This window comes from Anabas testudineus, chromosome 9, assembly GCF_900324465.2.
Source record: "Anabas testudineus chromosome 9, fAnaTes1.2, whole genome shotgun sequence".
Taxonomy (NCBI): domain Eukaryota; kingdom Metazoa; phylum Chordata; class Actinopteri; order Anabantiformes; family Anabantidae; genus Anabas; species Anabas testudineus.
Window position 1 is genome coordinate 14,593,462 of NC_046618.1, and position 22,683 is coordinate 14,616,144.

The window sequence follows — 22,683 nt, forward strand, 5'->3', positions numbered from 1 at the left end:
TTTTCACATGTCTTGTTGATAAGCTTAAGAAACTAATTGTGGGCTGGCAGTTTAAAATCCATTGTGATTTGTTCAGTGCTGGTGGAAAAAAAAATGACTGAAGGGATAGTGGATAACAAAACAATTTCATTAATGTTTCTCCACGCGTCTCTCTGGAGTGATGCCTCTGGTTTGCTCAGATTGCTTCTCACAGAGACGTGCTATTTACAGCTTGTTTCACCAGCTTGTGGCCACCTGCCGACGTCATTGAGGCAATGAATTAATCACAAACTGGCTCCCCTTCTCATCTTCAGCCAGGAAAAAAAAAAAAAATTAAACAATCCCTCATCATCGACAGTATACGTCAGACTTGAACCTGTCATTTTCGGAGTCTCTTTAGATTTTTTTTTTCATGACACAGGAGAAGAGAGAGGTTATTAATAAATTCATGGAATGGTGCAGAACTGTCTTTCGCTGCTGCTCTCGCTTTTCTCTCTTCCTCTTATCCCATTTTGTCCTGTGCTCCATTAGGGCTCCAGTGTTACCCTCATGGGACTAGTTTCTGCCTGCTGGTTCATTACAGCGCAGGTTGGTGGAAACTAGGAGGCCATTATGGCTCAAATGGTTAGAGATGGAGCCAGGGAGATGGGCCATTGACTCTCTGGGAGATTATTTTGTACTGTCTTTTCTTCAGGGAATACTTGTAGTCAGCTCTGGGAGTGTGCATGCGTGCGTGTTAGAGGAGATGTTGTGCATATGCCTACATTCGTATTTATTGTTTTATAGCTGTTTGTGTGTATATCTATGTGTACAAACAATGGGTATAAAAGGATCACCAATGCCAGTTGGGCGTCTTTTGTGTGTGTGTGTGTGTGTCTGCTGGAGAGCTTCTGTACTTATGATGTGTGTACACTGGTATATGAAACACCAGGCATGCTTCTTCCCTTTGTCTGCAGATGCTGTATGAGATTGGACAAGCCCAGTCAAAGCCATGCGGGATAAATTTAGCTCGTGCTAACACCCTTGGAGGCCTCTTAATAATTGAGAAGGCATCTGCTCCAATTAATGTGGCCCTCTAAATGGAATCCCTATTTAAATTTTCTCTAACTGGGTCACTCTCTTTCTCACTCTTCTTCACCCTCTCTCTCTCTCTTTCTCTCTCTCTGTGGTGCAGTAAGGAAGAAAATGAGCTGCCTTCGACTTTTAAATGGTTTTTAGGGTTTCTGAAACATCATCTGGGATGTTTTGCCTGAGGTCTCCCAGGCGTGCACACACTGAACTAAAGTTTTGACTGATTCAGATGTAGCTGTCTTTTGAATGAGGAGGAGGAGCAATTGGGAACTTCTTTGACTAACTTGATTTGGTTGATAAATTTTGCTTAGTAAACCAAAAACTGATGGGGGATGTTACCACTTGGCCTTATTATGACTGAATTAGCAGTTATATAGCTTGACTTCTTGATTTTAATTAGTTATACTTTAGCTTGTTGGCGTTCAGTTTGGATAAAAACTTATTGATCTTCTTTGATAAAATGTGTTTGTGATATTTAAGGTTTGTTAAAGTATTACACATGGAAAGCTACTATGTGAGAAATTGTGGTGCTTAGGCTTCACTACCAGCATGAATAGAAGAATATCTAACTGGATCATTGTGCCTATAAGGACATGATGTATGCTGTCAAAATGATTGTCAGTATCTAAATGCACAATCAATTGATTATTTGTTTCTCATATAGTTTTCAAAGGATGTTCAGTTTATTTGTAGAGTAGAAATATAGTAGGAACATAGTAACAATCTGATGGTCCTGAGCTAGTTGTTCACATATTATGTAAATAAGTTGACTTAATTTACACAAAATTTTAAATGTCAATCTAAGTTCCAGATTTAAAGTTTGGTCTTCCTCACAGTTACTGTAATAGAGTTTGACAAGTCTTGTTCTTGTGCATTACACCAGCTAATTAGAAGTCTGTTTTATCTCAGCCAGTCACTAAATGAGTTGGTCTTGCCCTGTGTCTGACTCCCTTCCATCTTTGCTTTCCAGTGTATCTAAGCACACTGACTAATTATGGCAGCTTGCTTCACCTTCCTCCGTCTTCTCATGAATAGTCACCATATAGCATCACAACTGTCATCTAATCCCCAAAGGAGTTTCCTGAATTTGGGCTTTCCCGTCCTGATTTGTACACACTGTTTTGTCTGTGTCCGTTGCTTCATTTTTGCTTTCCTTCTCTGTCTCTCTGCTTTACTATCTTCCTATTTTTCTATCAATCATGTCTGTTTCAATCTCCTTTTGCGTCTGGCAATCTGTGACTTGAATCGGTTCATTGGCAGCGGGAATCTGGGGTGCCTCTGATTGCTTGTGTATAACAGTGTGTGAGTATGCATACAGTATATGTGTGTGTTCGTGTGCGTGTGTGCTTGTGCTAGAGGGTGGGTGCTAATGCTAAAAATAGCTCCATGGGCCATAGCGACAGGGAGATCCAGTGTTGCAGCTGGAAGCTGACTCACAGGGCTGGACACTTTACTAGATAGATAAGACACTGCTCTTTCAACCCTTCCCACTGTACACTCCAACCCTGTCTTTTTCTCTCTCTCTCTCTTTCCTCGATGTCTTAACTGCTGCTCCACTCCTTCCTGCCTCGATCTTCAAACATCTTAGTGATATTCTAGTGAACGTCTGTCCTCCGCAAAAGTGGGACAAAAACCAGGTTGTTGTAGAGAAGTGTGGATCATAAAGTGGGTGCAGTGTTAGATAAGATAAGTACCAGACTACCATCAATAATTAGGCTACAGGAAGCACACAGACTGTCACTGAGATGTGTTTCAGTGTGTTCAGTATCACACCAAGACTTTGAAGTGGTACAGGGATGCAAAACTAATCCACTATAAAACTTTTATTTATTTATTTTTTACCACCAATAACTGCAAATACCACAAAACAACAATATACATAAAATGTCTATATCATTAGCTTTACAACAGATATTATTTCATTAACCTCTATGGTAATACTTCACTTTAAACCATGCCAGTTCTGACCTTTTTCTTTCAATAATAATTAACAGAAGGGGTGTTTAGTATAAAAGATGTGACAAGATTGAACAGAACTGCCCAACAGCTTAAGACTTTTACACAGCGATTTTGTCATTATAGCAGAAAGAGGCTGCATTTCACACACAGTACAACAACAATTTTCTCTGTGGCAAAGAAAATATCATTTTATCTTGAAAAAGTGCATTATGTGCAGATTGCTATTTATTTTTATCCACTCTCTAACGATTCGATTGGAATCCTGTTTAAAAGACATAGAAATGGCTTACACTGTAGTCAGGTATTAGGTTGTGAATGGAGAACTGTTGGCACAGGAGGTGACGAGTGAAAAGAGGGAACAGAGAGAGGAAGAGGATATGGTTAGCTAAAAAAGACAGTGATGTGAACAAGAATGAAAGAATGTTTGAAAGGTTGGAAGAAACAGAGTAAAGGAGAGAGCAGAGTATGTGTCTGACACAAAGTCTGTCTGCTTTTGCCACACAGGGTCTGGTGTCTTTTCACCTCTACTCTGCTTTAGTGATGCAAATAGAACGCGAAGTCCTAATGTGACTTTAGCATTCCCTCCAACCTGCATCTCGGCACAGTTCTGTCTCATCGTCATGTTAAAAATGAATGGTGGAGGACAGTGAGTGAAGAGAGCTAACTAGACTAGAGAGGAAGAAACTGGCAGACTGTATAACTCAGAATGAGGTAAAATCAGAGCTCAGTAGAAAAAAAAAAAGGACTGAGTGAGATGATGAGGAAAAAGGAAGACGCTGAGACGCCAATGGATTATGAGTTCACATTTTTATATAAATATCCTGCTACGCTTGTACCAGATTCTACTGGTTAAATGCTACTAAATGCTAGATTCTATGTAGTTTTACTGTAAGCTCACATTGTCTCGACAAAATAGTTTTTAACATGTTAATTGTTTAAGAGATGGGAAAAGATGATCTGAGATCTGTATCAGTATCAGCAGATACTCAAGGGTGCGGTATCAGGGTCTTCTGTGGTTAGGGCTGTGGCTAAAGGTGTATTTTGCATGCTCTTTGCATACTCAAGTAATACAAGTGTGTGTTTTGACCAGCTCTGACACATCATTCTCACGTGCACAAGGCTCAGAAACCCACACCCATACACACCCACCCACACACACACACACACACACACACACACACACACACTTAGCCCAACCAAATCACCTCCGAGAAGTCTTTCAGCTTAAGCTACAGTATCTCATAGTTCCATAACAGATGAAAGAGAAGTAAACGCCAACAAATTTATCTTCTTCTGACTTATCACATACTGGGGTCGCTCCAGTGGATCATGGTCCGTACAGCTATTTGGCTCCAATTTTACAGCAGATGCCCTTCCTGACTCAGCCCTGGACAGTGTGGGGGTTCAGTGTTTTGTCCTTGGACTGTACAGACTGCTTGTAGGAGTCAGGCTGCGAACTGCTGGCCCTAGAGTCGATAGGTGAACGCAGCAACAGTGGGTGATTTGTCAATCAAGATACATCAGTAGATGGACTTAAATGTCAATTACAGAAGTAGAATTGCATCACGTTACACTTTAAAATACATTTTTCTCATATTGTAAATGGGAAAAATCCTGTGCTCTCCACTGATGTGTTAATTGAGTAATAAACACAACATTATTTTATACATTTATTTTGAGCTTAGTTGACAGATTTGATGCTCTCAGATTTGCCGGTTTTATACAAAGGCTGGGTTCTGGGGTTAACTATATATCCATTGTGGGTATTACACCAAATATTGTATTGTTGTATATCTTGTCCTTGCTCTGAAGGCTGAATACTTAGTAATGATAATGCTTGCTACTATTGTGGGGAGAAAGTGTTTCTGAACTGCTTTCGTGTGTTATTGCTGGAAAGCCTAGTGTGGAAAATGTCATTGGTAGAGTTGGATGAAGATGTTGAGCATTGAGACCCAATAGCATGTGTGAGCCTGGCTACTAATTTCTTCGCAGTGACATTTTCACTGTAGTTGAATCATTCAGGGGCAACAACGAGGTCTTAAGAGTTTCATTCCCCACACACTGTTTCATCCAACACATGTTCCCTCAAGTGAGCAAAGACATTTCCCCTGTTTACTCTGTAACCTTCCAGGCTCCCCCTTCCTGCTCTTGCTCCATCTTTCTCTATCTTTTTCTCTGTAGTTTTTAACGCTGTCTTTCCATTCATAATTTAATTTTTTTTTTTTCTGTCATCTGTTTTGTGATGTACAACATCTCTGGCTCATCTTTACTTTTCTCTCTTTTGTACTCCTCTGCCTCTGTGCTTCACCTCCATCACTTGGTCCTTGACAGAAGTTGCAGGATGAAAATGAAGAAAAGAAACTACTGTATGTACTGTGATTTTTTTAATTTTTATTTTTGCTTGTGTCATGTGTTTCCTGGCTCATGAGTTAAAGTTTGCCATCCTTCAGGGAACCAGCAGACAAATAAATCTCTCCCTCGAAATCACCCTGTCTCTTCCTCTCTCTGGTTCCCAACATTTTCTTTGACTCCTTTTCTTATTTTGATTTCTCACCATTGCAATCGTGTGCTGGAACTTCAGCATGTGGGAATCTGTTGGCATAAAGCTGACAAAGGACGGGGAAGAGTTGGCAACTTTCACAACTTGATCTAAATTTACACTAAAAGAAAAACATGAACAAATTAATTAAAATCATGCTGCTTAATGATTCCTAGTGAGGTTCAGTCTTACTATATTATGTTGACTTTTAACCAAGTGATTTATGCACATAACAATGCATTTGCGTCTCTTCCAAAAAGACAAATGGCTGAAATACATTTCCCATGGCATAGTATTTTTTTAGAGTAAAGAACTGAGTAGCCATGATACAGCTGTTAATCCTTTAAAGCACTCGTACCTACTGTTCTGTTGACCACACAAAAATGGTGTAAAAGTCTCATTCTCTCTAATTACGGCCACGTCTGCAGGGACATAAAGTAGATAGACTTGCACACTTTGCCCCTCACAGTTTAATTAAATATTTGATACTGATGCCTTGGTTTTCTAATCCTCCAATTAGTCACTAATTGGAATTACATTTCATAGTGGGAGCCACAGAAAGGAAATGGGTTCTTGTGAGGATAGAAATTGATTTTTCTACTATTATTGGTAACATTAGTGGAATGAAACTGATAGATCGATCGGGAGATGTGAAATATAGATAGGGATTAGATCATGCAGGTACAGGAAGTATTAATCTCCTCTGAAACGGTTAAAAAGGTCTAGAAGCTACAGAAATTTGAACATTTTACCAGAATATATATACATGTAAAGGAGCTGCTAGTAAGGTTTTGTGTACTTTATAATGCTGTACATTTAATTACTGTCACAGCAGCTCATTTAAACATTACTGAATGTGATATTGCTTTAGCCCAACACGGTGATTATACTGAGGGTTTGAGTTTTGTTGTTGTCATCTTTCTCAGAACTCTCATTGAAGTTGTCTTATCCTCCAAGACTAGTAGATCGTCAGCACTGGGAATACGTACCATAAAAAGCAGGAGCTTGTTAAATGATCTCAGCAACTATCAATCAGACTAGAATGTAACCTTGGAGCTGCAGGTTGTTGGCTCACAGAGTCCCATAACGCCATGCTTGTCTGCACAGTGCATTCTGCGGCTGTTGGACACTGCTAACCATTAGCATGTCCAACTCTTCTGACCATCTCTGCCAAGCTTAAATCTCTTACAAGGCTACCGTTTGGACTAAATTTGAATTTCTTCTGGGTAATATGTTGAGGAATTTATCAAAGCCTCCCTGAATGTGATGGAAGACTCTGACTCAAAACAGATTGGTAAAGCAGATTGGAATTTGAAATCCAAACCTCCTGGACTTATTTGCATGTAGTGCATAGCAGATTGCTTTGGAAATCGACTAATCTCAGGATGAATATGCCTCTAAAATAATTCTGTCGATTGTAGCAGAGACGCTGATTTTTAATTTTTTCCTTTAGCACCTGTTTTTATTTAAGGGGCTGAGTATCAAAGACCGATGTGCATCATGATTATTTACCATAAATTATGTAATTGGGCTTTTTAGGTTAAGCACTCTTATTCCGCTGTAACACTCCCCTTTAAACCCCTCTCTTTGTTTTTCTTTTTCACTATAGATATTCCCTCTCTGTTCATTATGTCTGTATGTATCTGTCATGTAACTGCATGAATAATTTCTGTAGCTGCACAATAGTAAATGATTTGCCAGGTGATCTAATCACCTGCAGGTTCCTATTCCTCTATTACAAGAGTGTCCAGTCCGGGTCCTCGAGGGCAACCATCCCTGCATTTACAGCTTTACAGGACCAGGACTGGACATCAGCGCCCTAAGAGCTCCAAAGGGGACATTCAGGCATGAAGTTTTCTCCTTCATCTTGTCATCTCCCTACACTACAGTTGAAGTAAATGTACATTCACTTCACAAATCAGTCCTCTTATTGTGTTTTTGCTGATACTAAATGCCCGGAGTGGAAAGACTACTGGGAAATTGCATGCAAGTAAATTACTAATATTCCCCAGGTGAGTAAAATTACCTGCGTAAAATATACTCAATAAAAAACATGTCAGTGGAAATGTACTCTTGAGAGAATGTTACTGTTACATTTTTAAAGGGGTGGGTGGTGGTATATGGTGATAATAATGTGTTAAAGAACATCTAAAGGCTACAGGATGAAATGCATTCAAATATCAACACCATTCCTGGGTGAGAACCGCAGCAAGCCTTTATGTCCAAACCAACAAAAGGCTAAATCCTTTCACTAGATACAGACACTCCAATCATACTGCCTGTCTCTAGCTGACCAGAAAAGAGGCTGATGGAACAAAATTGAGCAGCAATAGATAAAAAAGCTCCTTACTTAGTGAGATATTTTGGTCTGTTTCTAGTTTCATAGCTAATTTATTATTTTTTTTTATAATTTATTTGTCATTGGATGGAAAAATCCCTGTGAGAGGAAGCTCACGAGATGAAAGAGAGGAACTGAACTGAATGTGCTGTCAGAAGGTGTGTTCCCGCTGGTCCTGCAGAATTGGTGATCTAATAATAAATCCATGCACAATTATGCATAGATGCAAAATTCAACACATAAAAGTGGCCTGTGATAGTTGCAAGTTTTAATCAATCATATTACAGGCGTTATTGATAGGAGATAAAGTCAGAGGGACTTCCAATGGTAGAGCTGTTCTTACTTAAAAACACTCAAGATTAAAGCAGGAATTGGTCAGAAGCCTTTTATAACAATATCAGTCCTGATGTAAATTTTTTGTAGGGTTCACCTACTGTTAGCCTAGCCAAAGTGCAAACACCCGTCCCACTCCCTAAGACTCGGCCAAGGAAAGTAAACATATGAACACGTATCCAGAGTATCAGCTGAGAGCGCTTCTGAGGGGATCCTCTCAGAACATGGAGCACTGCCCTTCAGCACACACCAGCTGCTTCGTCTCTGCTGCAGCTGCTGATTTAGTTCTTTTCATTAGTCGAGTTCTCACGCAATTTATCATGTCTCCATCATGCCCACACAAAACATTTTCTAGGTTTCTGAAAAAAAAAACACGTTAATTTAACATGTATATTTTAAGTAGTTAATTTCTTTACCTAAAAGCTCCTCTTTTTGCTTTAGACTTCTCCCAGAAACAAATTAAGAACATGACGAATGACAAATTGAATGATAACTTAAATTTAATCTTCACATTCTGACATGTATAATGAATTGCTGTTTTTATTGTACGTTATTTATTTTGCAGTGTAAAAAGCAACTGCATAGGGTTTGTTTCTTTTGTTTGGTTGTTGTTGCTGTTCTAGTCTTATGGTACAAGTCTAGAAAACACTGACAGGATAGTTTGCTTCCGGACTTTTTCATCGATTAGTTTGCTGCTGGGTTTAACATGGTCGTGTCTGTATACACTTGGATTCTACACACTCTGCTGGACAGGTGGTGAAACACTTTTATGGTTTGTCAAAAGATGTGTTGGCAGTGCACACCTCTGTTGCATGTTGGACTGTAAAAAGTCAAAGGACCACCACACTGCTGGTGTAAGGATATCTCCTTCTTTAGATTGTATTGTTTGCCTAGCTGTTGTTTTCACTTAACATTTCCTCTGGGGAAGCACACGTCTTTATGAATCGTGTTTTACCAAACACTAGAATGTGGTGTGCGCTTCGCTAACTCAGCCAAGCATGTTGTGACCATATCTTATAATTGTGTTTGTTCTTGTCATGTGATCAGCTGATGTACAGTATGCTATCAAGCACTGTCACTTACAGACAGTTTATTGATGCTTATCTTGTGCTTATGACTTAAATTGTATAATGCCAATATAATGTATACGTTCATATCAATATCCGGGGTTAATGGATCTTATAAATATGCATTCACCTACATTTTTTTATAAACAGGTGGCTAATTATAGACTGTGTTGAGTTACTCTCATACACAGAGTAAACATATATATCAAACTCACCCAAATAAAAACATCTATGCACAGACATGGACCCACCACCAATACCTCATTGCACTGGAGGGCCACCCACCTTACTGCAGTGATGAATAAAACAACAGCCACTTGGAGCTGTGTGTATATAGAGGTTCTGCTGATGTACTGTCTTTCAAACTCGTCTGGCTGGCTGTTTAGCTGGCAATATGGCAGCTTCTGGCCCTAGTTGATGCGAGTGCCTCTCTCAGTTGTGTCTGCATGCGCTCATGATAAACAACTGTCAAGATAAAGAAAGATTCACCAATATATTACTCAGTTTTCACATGCCTTTGGATTTGTTGACTGCGTTGGGTCAACAAAACATTTTTGTTTTCCCTAATTTACTTTTGTGAAGTATTGGCATGATTACCTAGAAGATTGTCTAGGGCTTATGGGCTGAGCTCTGAAATGGATTAGGTCTTATTCTCTAAATAAAACTTTGTGAAGTACAGTACAACTGAACTTTTTCATCAGCTCATCTCAAATATGTATTTCACGTCAACCAATCCTGGTTATGCATTTTCTGATTAAATTCACCCAAAGTTGCTTGATATTGTAAAATTGAACTGGGATGCATATTTTTTTTTTTTTTTTTAGAAATGCAAATTCCGATTCCTCAACTAAAAGTTATCAAATCATTAATAAATATTATCATGTTTGTCCTGTTATGTCATGTCCAAATGAACTCTGCTTTATATTCTACTGTATACAGTGAAACAGCATAAAAATCCACTGTCAAAGTTTTGAGCCTGGTACATGTTTAACACAACATAGATCCAAATGTTAAGGAATTGCCTGGAAAATGAGATTTCATAAAGATGGGAGTAGCTACAAGCACATCAGTAAGATAATACAAAACACAAGCTGAAAAACAGCTGCAGCTGTTACTATTCACACAACCTTGCATTGAAAACAGACTGCTTGGGAACCTTGGGAGCAGAGAATTATTCCAATATGATTATGACCCCAAACACACTGCAACAATAGCACTTTTTTTTTGAAAAATTGTGTTTGTTTTTTTGATCAAACATGTAAGACACATGTAAGTATACTGTCTACAAAATAAATCAATAGTAATAATAATCATAAATAAAAATAAGAATTACTTATTTTAGATTTTTGGGGGTTTCTGGACAGAAATAACTTAAGTAAAGGAAACTCAGACATTATTTATTTATTTAAAATAATTATCTTTTCATTAATTCATTATCATTCATCACTTAATGACAATGATTAAATCTTTCATATCTGTGTGGGCAAAAATATTAAAAACACAAATATTATCAATTAATTTTTAGGGGAAATGAGTAAGGTGTCCCAATCATTAGTCTGACAATTAGGTACGAGTTTGGGAGCCTTTCTTCAAAAAAGAAAAATCTGGGTCACACATTTATCCTATAGAAATACTGTGGAAGAACCTGAAGCATAAAAGAAGTCAAGATCAATTTTCACACATTGAAGCTCATATTTATACAGAAATGGAAAAAAATGATAAAGGGTTGACAAATATTGAGCCGAAGTTTAAAACAACATTGGCCATAACAAAAACTGGATTCTGTGTATAGCATCACTTATAAAAATAATAATCTGTCCAACTGATGTGAAAATCAGTGCTGTTATTATAGAGGTTGTTGTGTTTCTATTTGTACTCTTCCATAATTTCACTACCAAATACGAGCAGCCCACAAAGGAAATACTTTTTGGTTTTGATAAATGATGAATTATATCCTGATCCTGCATGCTCAGAACGTCACCTCTTTGCTAGTCATTCATCACATACTTACTGTGATTGATATCTTGTCTCTGCAATGAATCTAAATGCAACACTAACAGTCATTAGAATCCCATTATTACCACCTGACCCCACATGAAAACACAGCTGGTGTCTTATTATGTGTAATGTGTGAACAGTATGGGTATGTGTATATTAGTAATAAACATAAGCAAGATGCGTTTTTTACACAGGGTCTTTTAAAAAGGTGTTAATGCATTGAGTAAAGGTCTTGAGGGAAACGGGGTTGAGAAATACAGACAGAAGGTGTGATAAATAAATATGAGGGCTAGTGATAGGGGGGGTAAGAGAGAAAGTGTGTGAGGTAGAAATAGACAAATGGATAGAAAGAAAGAAAGTGATTGAGGTAGAATAAGGACACCAGGAGTGGTTCTAGCTCTGCCTTACTGTGAGTGGGCGGACGGACTGGTGCTACAAAAAAAAAAAAAAAAAAAGAAAGAAAGGAAAAAGAACAAATTACTAAGACAGAGTTAATGAAAGGGAAAAAGAAGATAAGACACACAGTGCATTACCGATGATGCATTAGTGCTATATTGATCACGGGTCATCTGTTCAGTGGTTATTTACAGCCATCATATTGCTGCTGGCCACTGTGTTCACGGAGGCATATTTATGATGGAAATGTATGTGTGCCTCTGTTGGGCTATGTGAGTATCATTATGCACATTTGGACTGGTGTTTCTTTTGTTGTACATGCAAGTGTTTTTGTGCATTTGTGTGTGTGTGCAGTGTATTATAGCACTGGTGCACAGTAAAACCAGAAGGGAATATCACTTTTCTTTTTTAACTTCCAGCTCCAGCAGAGGAAGAAGACTTCAGTGAAATCGCTAAAGACAGAAAAGAGACTATTTAGCCTCTGAACTGCTTGAGTAATGGGCAATGGAGCCCCCTCTAGACTGTGTGATGGGTGTAGAGGGCAAGACAGAAAGGAGGGAAGAGCAAACAGGGGTGAGAGATGTGATGAAGGAAGCAACATGGTAGAATGGTGGGCGGGAGTGAGAGGGGGAAGGAAAAGAAATGGGATAAGAGGATGAGAGTGCCAAAAGGTAGCAGGTGATGATGTAAAAAAGTGTTGTGGTGGAGGCACAGTACACATCTAGGATGAAACAAAACAGATGAGAAGGAGAGAGAGGAACCATGTGATGGAATTAGAGAGAAGTATGGAGTGAAGTGTGATAAAGGGGAAAGCCGATGAGGGAGAGAGACAAAGGGGAGGAGAATTCAGAAGTTTTGGAGTTCGGGAGTTAAATATAGGGAACTGAGAAGAGCACAGGGCTTGATTGCACAGGGTTGAAGAGGACGACAGAAGGAATATAAATGTCTGAAGATGCTGAAGACGTGCAGTTTGCAGGGAAAAGAGGGCAAGGGAGATCCTACAAAATCCATTCCTCCCTGCAATGTAATATGACATTTATGATGTGTACAAATCTGGAGCCTCTTACCAGCGCTTTAGGCAAAATCCTCACAAATGTTCAGCATTAATCAGGAGAGTGAGTTTAAAGACTCAAGGTGCTTAAAAAGACCGGCATCTTGCTTTAAAAGTAGATTTGAAGGTTCAGTTCCCAAACGGCTTGGTGTGTTTACACTTTTAACAAAATGAAAAAGCAACGCTAGTTTTTTTAAACCCATTTTTGCTGTTTTCATCCGCCTCATTTATGCCTCTCTACATCTTTTTTATATTTAATTATTCAATCTCTTGTCTCTTTGTGTCTTTTTTTAATCTGCCTCTGCCTAAATTTTGCTGTACAAACAATTATTTGACACCGATGTGTTTTGTTTTTCTCTTGTTGAAGTCCACTTAACATCACTGCCCAAGACTTAAAAGTGGCTTGACAGAAGTAATCCATCACAGTGTAATAGATAATTATTTGGCTTTTAAACCAGTAAATTGTAGTTGTTCTTTCATTTGCATTATAATACATGCTCAGGCTCTGCTGTTCATGACATCAGTGTCTGCTTGCTGTCGCACTTTAAGTTGGATTTTCTGGTCGTATAGTATGAATGTGTTGTTGTTGAACGGCCTTCAAGGTATTAAGGCTTTTAACCCTACTGCCATATGATAACCATGTATCTTTTATAAAAGAAAGTGAAGAGGAAACAAATCTGTTGGAATGGATGACATATCTCTGGAAGCTGATTGTCATAGTTTTCTGGCTATCTGAAAATGGTGGGTGCCTGAGGACTAGGAAAAAATGCATTTCCTTAAAAACTGCAACACAAAACTAGTTCTTGAAGCAAATGTTCTCTCTAACTTATATACACAAATTTATAGACACACGGGCATTTCTTCAAGGATGTCAAGGCCTTCAAAGCTGGGGCATGTTAACGTAGATTAAATGTCATACAGGGCATCGCATTTGAACAAGGGAGTGGGGTGCTGGAGAGGATGAGAGCAGAGAGCAGGGATAGTGAGTTGAGTGGTGCTTAGGGAGATGGCATGAAGAGAATGTACAGAGTAGGGAGGGGACGAGAGGGGAAGAATGAATCAAGGAGCAAGAGGGGAGGGAGGTAAAGATAAATGAGGAGAGAACGGGAAAATGGGTAGAAAGGGAACAAGGACATGGCAAAGGAGTGATGGAGAGGAGGAGAGCAATGAATGGGTGAAACAGACCCATAAAGCAGAGCAGCAGAACAAAGAGAATGGGATTAGATGGTTATATTAAGTAAAGGTGAGAGGGTAGGAAATCAGGGAGAGGGTTAAAAGTGAGAAGCAGGGTGAAATGAAGGGGGGTGAGGAAGTCAGGAGGGAGGGACCTGAACATTTAAAGCTGCAAAGCTTGATTTTTTAAGAACAAACACGTTAATATAACAGATCATGCAGGACCAGCACAATGCTGTAATTACTACACAGGGACTGTCAACAGTAAACACAGGTAAACTGAATGGACAACTTGGGTCATTTAGAAGGTACATTTCTATCAGTCTAATTAACATTTACTTATACCTTGGCTAGGGCTCGGATACACTCTAACATCTGGCTCTCAGCCACCGGCTCTACTGTTTTAACATCCCGGGCAAGCTTGGCTGGACTGGAGCTGAGTCAGCTGTGGTTTTCAAATGAGCTGGACCTAGCCAAAGCCAACCAGCAGCTGACATGAAGGAGCTGACGTGAAGAGAAACACAGAAATAAAAATGCCAGTGTCAATTGTCCATTCTTTACTTTCTTGGATGCACACTTGGGCTGAATCTAAATGCCTTTAGATGAATTGGTTATTTTCAAATTGTGTTTGGCTGGCTGGCTAATGAATCGAGATAGAAAACAAATCATCCACCTACTCAAAGTATGTTCGTTTGTGTGGGTGGAAACAAAGCCCTGGATATCTGCGGTAGGCTGCTACAAAGGAAGGAAACAGTCAGGCTGAGTTTGTCTTCATAAGGCGAGGGAGAAAGGTAAGTCGGGGAGAGAGAGGTAGCAGTGACCTTGCTACAGCTTTGTGTGACAAAGCACTGGAGTGCTGTTGAACTATGACAAGTTCTTCTGCCTGTTCGCCTCCATAACAACAGAGCAAATTAACTTACATGCTTATGATAGAAAAAAAAAAGTTTGCAGATTTCCTCATTAATGCAAAGGTGGAAAATTCAATTCAGTCATCCACCTATCACATTTGTGATTGTGATGTGTTCTTATACACTTACACACAACTTGCTGTATATGCATCGCCCTGTTAACGTGGTAACATGACTCGTGGCCTATAGAGAACTGGTTTCCTGTAGTTGCGATGTAAACTTCACAGGTTCTAACATAAATATCATGTGTGTACGAAACATGACTGTGTTCTTGGCAAGATAACGACGCACTGTAGATTTTTCATGCACTGAAATCTGCAACACACTGGAGCAGAGCGTATCAACAGATATTGTCAGGGATGATTCAGTATCTCGTGTATATCTGCTGCTGTATCAGCTATTTTGCTTCAAAATGTCACTTGCACGGTGCACACACATATTATTCTGCTGACCTACTGTAATATTTTTACACACATACACAGTCACACAAAGAATGGATTATTACTCCCTGTGTCTGGTAAAATTGCATGACCATTGTGTGTGAGCACACAAGATATACTGTATGTTACAGCTGTTTTCATACGTCCCTATCAAATGCCACTGACTGGCGCTGCTTTCCCGTGACCACACAGACACACATTAATTCCATTCTGTCCTCCCTAGTGTCAAAACGCACTACCCTCCAGCTCTCGCACCACTGCAGTAAATAACAGGCTGCTTGTGTGTTCTCACATATGTGTGTGTGTGTGTGTGTGTGTGTGCGCGAGTGTGTGTTTCTGGACATTTGACACCCAGGACGATAACCTCCCCTGTTCATCACCATCATCACTCAGTGCTGCTGCCACCTTGCTTTCATCATTGCATTGAGACGGTATCTCTTAGGTCCAGCCTTGTCACAAATCAGTGATACATCATGCCTGTATGTGTGTGGGTGTGTGTGTGTGTGTTCCTCCAAAGTCATTATCCTTGCCAGTCTGTCAGTGTTCCTGTCATATTACTATCATCAGCTGAAATCCAACAACAACAACAACAGGTGTGTGAGTTTCTTTGAGAAACTGAGGAACAGTTCCCCGGTAGTATTTGAGAACTCTTCAACACTTGCATGAATGAGAATAAAAAATCCAGGAGGCAGGTATAAAGAGGGATTTGGCAGATCATTCATTGTTGTTTTACCTTAAAAAAGGCAAAAACTGTCAGTCAAACTGAACGACGAGAGACACATTGTGTTTTAACTGTTCCACATCAACATTTTTCGTGACCCCGTCTGCCCGTGTTGCCCCTGATGAAATCATTCTTTACAATCAATCCCTCACACTCGCTGAATGCTTATCCTGAGAAGGAGCTGGCTTAATTACTGGCTCTTTATAGAGTGTGGGAACATAATAACTCTGCTTTGGATAATGTGCCATCCTAAATTGCTCATTTAATAAGAAAATTGAGCTGTGTTTTATATGTTCAACAATGTGTCTTTGTCTGCCTGAATGCTATGTTCAGATTTTATACTGTGAAGTCAATAGTTTCTTGATATAAATTATTCACTGTTAAAATTTTTAAGTTTAAAATGAATTTAGCCCTGTTTCTGCTTCTAGGCTGACTGGATTGAAGCTTATAAAAAGTATTTATTTATAATATATTAACATTCAAAAACAATGCTTATGTTGATGCTGACAGGACCTGCTGTCATCCAGCATGAATCACTTTGCTGATCCTATCTTTTTTTCATCTAACATGCTCATCTGAGCAGAAATGTCCTTTTTAGTTGTTGTACTCATTAGTTTATTTTGTAACATAATTCATATACTCAATATCCCATACTGCAATAATATACCCACCAGCTACAGCCTTATGTTATGTAAATATGGTAATTAGCATACACTATATTAGCATATGTACGCACCAGGGGCACAACAGTTCTCAAACTAACATTGAAACATCCACCGTCTGGTGTTGTGGTTCTGGAGCATAGAACCATGTGCTTAACCCACTCTGACCCAGTTCATCGTCCCTCATGGTGGCGCTCTGGTATATCGTGGCTGGATGCAGACATGACAATATATCCTGGAAATTAGATATGTCTTGTCATAAGGCGATCACTTGCCTTTGTGTGCAGGCTTTAACATTATGAGGGCAAACATTGTTTCTAGTAACTAGCAGTTGCGGGACAGTACAGAGTGTGTTTTGAAAGCCAGTACCCAAGAAAACAGAAAAACGAGGTATTACCTGATCCACTAAAACTATGATTCAATGATTCAAGATAAGGATGATGATTGTGAGCATTGTTAGCATTTTGATATTAGCATTCAGCTTACAGCACTACTATTACTACATGTAATTGCATTATTTTATATGGTCATCAGTTCTTAAATGTTGTAATTAATGACTTATTGGAAAAATGTAGCACAATGATAAATTGATTTATCTCTAAATAGATTTATCAGTCATCTGTCAGCACCTACTTTTACTTTTGCCTCCTGCAGCCTTCATCCATTCCAAGGTGCTGTTGAGCACTGTGTAGGCAAACTTCTAATATAAATAATTTACAAGTGTGGATGAAGTAGAACATGATCATCAAAGACTAAACCATAGGTAGACATTTGATCAACTTTGGATCTTTAGGATGCTGCACACTGTTGGTGATGCTGCTGTCTTTATGACACGGGTAGTTATAGGATGTAGGTTTGTGATTTAGTGCTGCTGCCCACATACACTCTGTGTGTGTGTGTGTGTCAGAATAAAATTGTGCATGTTCTGTATGTGTATTCGCCCTTGGGGCGTCTGCATAAAGAAAGATTCAGTGCTTTTATTCCCTGGTTGATTTATGTTGTGATGTTTGCCTTTGTGCCCAATCTTATTACTGGAAAGGAGGAAGAGCAGAGACTCTGTCTGTTATGTATGTATTTGCTCATTTGTGTGTCTGTTTTTGCAAATCTGCATGCAGAGATCTTGCTTTAGGCAGGCGATGGCAGACATTAACCTATCTTTCTGTTATCATTCATTCATTTTTCCCCCTCACACACATTTGATATCACTGTATCGATTGTTTGTCCATCTAAACTTTAATTTTAATAATAATAATAAAAATGGTATTGTTTGCATTCATGACTATATTTCTAACATACACATACACATACACTATAAAAAAAGAAAAAAATATTTAAAAATATTAATTTAAAATTAAATTAATATTACTTTTATATATATTTTTAGGTCATTTATATCATGTTTTTTGTCAAGCTCCTGTTCTCTCCTACAGTTTTTCATATTTGTATTTCTGTCTGTGCGTGCTTGCTTACTATATGTCTAAACTAAAGAGGATAGTTTTTAATCACATGCTGTATAGGTACCTAATGAATTAGGTAAATACGCAACAAGTATCATAGAAAAGAAAGACTAGGGAAACCAGGTAGAAATATCAGCAGCATTTTTAATATCCCGTTGTGACTGTTGTGGTCACTAGACCCCAGAAACATTGCTTTGCTGGTGAGATATTTCAAAGAGTGAAAAGAACAAACCATATACAAAGAGTGTTGCACAGCATTGTGCAGCTTTTAAATAATGTCTGGAAGTATGAGTGAGGTTACTATGGCAACCTCATTGTGGAAGCCAAGATTAAAGGAGCCATTATAGTGTTTTTTTTTTCAATACTTTCCTTTTCTGTGCATTTGCCCTCTAGACACAACCATGTCCCAGTGTCTCAAAGAGCTACACTTTAAAATGTGTACAGATCCTTTGCCAGCACTGTCATCTTCAAGCATTCATAATTTATCTCTAATAGTTAATGACTCTCTGTGTTTCACTCCATCATTTTCGTCAGGCCTGTTTGTCTCACCTCATCTTTACTGCATGATTGTAAAAACAACCAAGGCTCAATCAGTAGGAGGATATTTACAGTTAACAAATGCTGATGGATCAAATTATTGAAGGATACATATTTCATGAGGGCTTTTGATGGAAAAGCCGTTAGCGTACCATTCTTGGCTGTCTTCAAACAGAGGTTAGTTTTGAATTTATCTGTTGAAATTAAATGTCCTTCAGGATTTTATCAGTAGATCAAGTGAGAAATAGGGGAGAAAAAGTAAGGTTCAGGTTGTCAAAAAAAAAACTGTGCCAGAAGAATATGTAATAATAAAAAAAAAAAATAAAATAAACTATTTATGGTAGAAACTGCACATTCTGTTCTTGTAATTATACAGAAAAGTGGGTTTCTCAGTCATTTACTTGAAATGGGAATACCTACTTTATCACATTAAAGTGATACATGGGAATCATCTTTGCTTAAGTGCTGCATCCTGCACTTTTAAGTCAACATATTTTCTTCAGTAAGTTGAACCACTATTGAAATTCAGAACCTAACCTTTGCAGTTTTAGCACCAGACTCTACTCACTGAACTACACAAGACCAAATACAGCAATACAATATTCTAAATATGGTACAAAACAGCCTTCAGCTAATGTAGCTTGCCTGTTATTAATGGAAGTTGCAACCTGTAGCTCACGCACATGCACATATGATTCGATATGAGGCTTATTTTTTGGTCAGTGAAATACAGTTAGTAGTGCTTCACTGCACTGGCTTACACAATTAGTTGCCCAGTGGATTCAGAGGATAAGCTGTGTTTAAAAAAATGAGACTAAAAGGGAAGAAAAAGAGAGAGAGAGAGAGAGAAAAGATAACATAATTAATTGTGTGTAACAGACCAAAGCAAAGACCAAATCTCTACCAGCCAGTCAACACCCCATGTTGCCTAATTCTTCTGTCTCAGCATCACTGCAGGTTGACATGTATTTTATGACTAATTTAGTATTGACTGCTGTGGACTTTATCTGACAAAACAGATACTGGCACTCATCACTCTTTTGTTATTCCCTTTCCCTTTGTGAAGCAACCATTTTGGATGACTCATTGTGCCCTTGGGCAGTGTTAGACCACAGAATGAACACTGATGTTGACCCATTTCTCAATCACAAACCGTCTTTCTTGAGCTGGGTCCCGATTCAGAGGCTAAATACTTAAAACCTTTATATCCAGACATACCATGTCAATCTTAGTACTAGCTGTTTACTAGCTTTAAAGGAGGTTTCTGGCTGTCATTCTTAGGTCCAGGTACAGTATATCAAATGAACATCTCATATGTAAGTAACTGGTAATATTATATTAGGTATATTAATTAAACTAGACCAGCAAAAACCATTCAGAGCATGACCCCCATAATAAAAATCCTACAGATTGATCTTGATATCAGCTGGAATAAGATGATGATTAGTGCTGCTAAATGGAAGGTTAATGACGAGTGAAAAGTTAATCTTGATACTGCAAACTTCAGTATCATGGAACTTGTCTCAGTTCGCTCCTGTGTTTTACAATTTGTCAGCTGTGCAACAGCTTTTTGGCGACAAATGTGTTCATGTATTTTACTTTACAGTGTGTCAAAGAACTCATCAAGCCATAATTTGATTCAGGTTGCTGTAAATCTAGACCATCTGGGACTGAATGGAAAGCTGTCTGGCACAAAGTTCTGTATACTTTCTGAACTTTCCCTTGCAATCTGCGTAGTTGTATCACCATATTTGTGTCTCTATCCTGTTTTAAAGACATCTTTCTCCTTCTGCTTCTCTTTTTAATAGGCGCCATCTTTGACGAGTCGGCACGGAAAGATGACGAGGTATTTCGCCTTGCCGTCGCAGATCTCAATCTGAACAATGAGATCTTGGAGACAGAGAAGATCACCATCTCTGTGGAGTTCGTTGATGGGAATAACCCCTTCCAGGCTGTGCAAGAAGGTAGGGTGGTAAAACTATGTGACTTTAGGTTTTTATGGCTAAGAATAAGGAACATTATTATACACTACTTGTGATATAAAAATGAAGGAACGTTAGTTTCTAAAATCTCAATCTGAGCATGATGCTTTGTCAGATCCTCATGGGGTGTGTCCATAAAGTGCAAGATTTACTGTGTTGTTTATGCGTTTTAATGAGAGGGGACATTATAAAGCAGCCCTTGTCCTTTAATCATAAGATAAAATCTAACATCTTTCATGACGACACAGAGCTGTCTGTTTTTTTGGTAAACTCTAAACGCTTTAGTTATTAGCTTTGGCCGAATCTGCTTGGAAAGGCTTTTTAAATGCTGTAGGGAGAAGGGATTGCATTAAACTCTCTTCTCCTCGTGCTGTCAAAAGACACACTGGGATGATGTCTTTTTAAATCATTATACTGGAAGTATTGATGGCATAAGTCACACATGTTACACAATGCTTGCACACAGTCACTGTTGTGTCCACCTCTTTATTTTTGTCCTTGTGATAGGTAACATTAAATCTGCAATGCTCACCCACTGCAGACACAGTGCCAGTGGATCCTCTAACTGCACCTTGTCTTGGCCACTTGTCATATTTAAGACTGGCAAATGCACTTGATTCTTCAGTAATTCCAACTGGGTTATTGGCACAAAGCTTGTTCATGATGTAGCAGCTTTTCAAAAAATTCACTTCAATGTGGTCCTAATGGTAGCAAAGGCTGTGTTTAGCATAGTAGTCAATGTTTTGCTTCCTCCACACAGGTGGGTCAAGTCTAGCCTCTGTTTCCACATTTTAACAATGCAATTACAGTTACTTTATTACTTGACCATTATTATATCTCACATTTAGTTAAAAGAGAGAGAGAGAGAGAGGGAGAGAGAGAATATGTGAATATCAAAATTAAAAAACTGAACATGTATCTGTAATTACATTACAGATACATATCATGTAATTTTGTAAATTAAACAAAATGTGCACTCATTGCACATAGTGCACATGCATCAAAATATGAGTGGTTGTGATTTAAATGAAAATAGTTTGGGGCTATAAATTAGATTAATCATTCATACATACACTGCCCATCCACCGAGAAAAAGTCACACACTCTAATATTTCGTTGGACCGCCTTTAACTTTGATTACAACACACATTCGCTGTGGCATCGTTTCAATAAGCTTCTGCAATGTCTCAACATTTATTCCCGTCCAGAGTTGCACTAATTTTTCACCAAGATCTTGTATTGATGATGGGAGAGTCGGACCAGTAAGCTGACCTCATTCTTTTAGTCACATAACGTTGCTGAACCTGAACCTGACCAACTGCACAAACCCCAGATCATAACATTAACATGCATATTCATCACAGCAAGGTATTATGCTCTTAGTGGCTGACTGTTATTCATTGTGATTTTTTGTAGTCAAAGATGATCAAAATTTTGATTGATCAGTTGTGGGCAGCATAAGTACTCATTTTCTTCCACACACAGTATCAAGACAGAGTAAACAAAACTAATCTTCAGCATGTCTGACAGCCAAACAACTTTCAATGACACATCTGCTTTATAACTGTAAACATTTTAATTCTGAAATGCTGCAAATGGCTAAATCTGAACTTGGAAGAACACATATTGACGTCTGTGTCTTGAATGGCTAAACAGAGAATGTGTCACCAACATCCTTTTGAACTACAGCGCAAGTGGCTAATTAGAGCAATTGTTTTTGTGTCTGATAGTCATGCACAAGCCTTTGTCGAGCATTACCTTCCTCTTGATGTAAGAAAACTATTATCATTCCTTTGTAAAGAATGATAATAGTTCTCTTTAGAAATGTCAGGTCTGACTCATACCTGTATAGGTCCTCAATGTAGAAAGAAGTCTGTGTATGTCTATGTCGAAAAAAAAAAAAAGTAGAATAGCTTGAAATAAACCAAGTATTGTATTGATTTGCATTGATGCAAGAAACAGTTTTCTAAGTGAAGATGAGCTCACTGGTCTGGACTGGACTGGTAATCAGGCTAGCTATGTAAGACAGAGACAACTACTGGCCAAATGGACCAGTACTGATGATGGGAGGA

The 22,683-nt window shown here is 38.6% G+C and overlaps 1 protein-coding gene across 1 annotated transcript in view; it reads left to right on the forward strand.

Moving 5' to 3' along the window:
* The window catches only part of grid2 (glutamate receptor, ionotropic, delta 2), a 394,704-nt gene that overhangs the window by 45,785 nt on the left and 326,236 nt on the right, over nt 1–22,683 (forward strand). Inside the window, exon 2 of the mRNA XM_026343567.1 lies at nt 20,438–20,593. Coding sequence (XP_026199352.1) covers nt 20,438–20,593 — 156 coding nt within the window. The remainder of the gene's footprint in view (nt 1–20,437; nt 20,594–22,683) is intronic.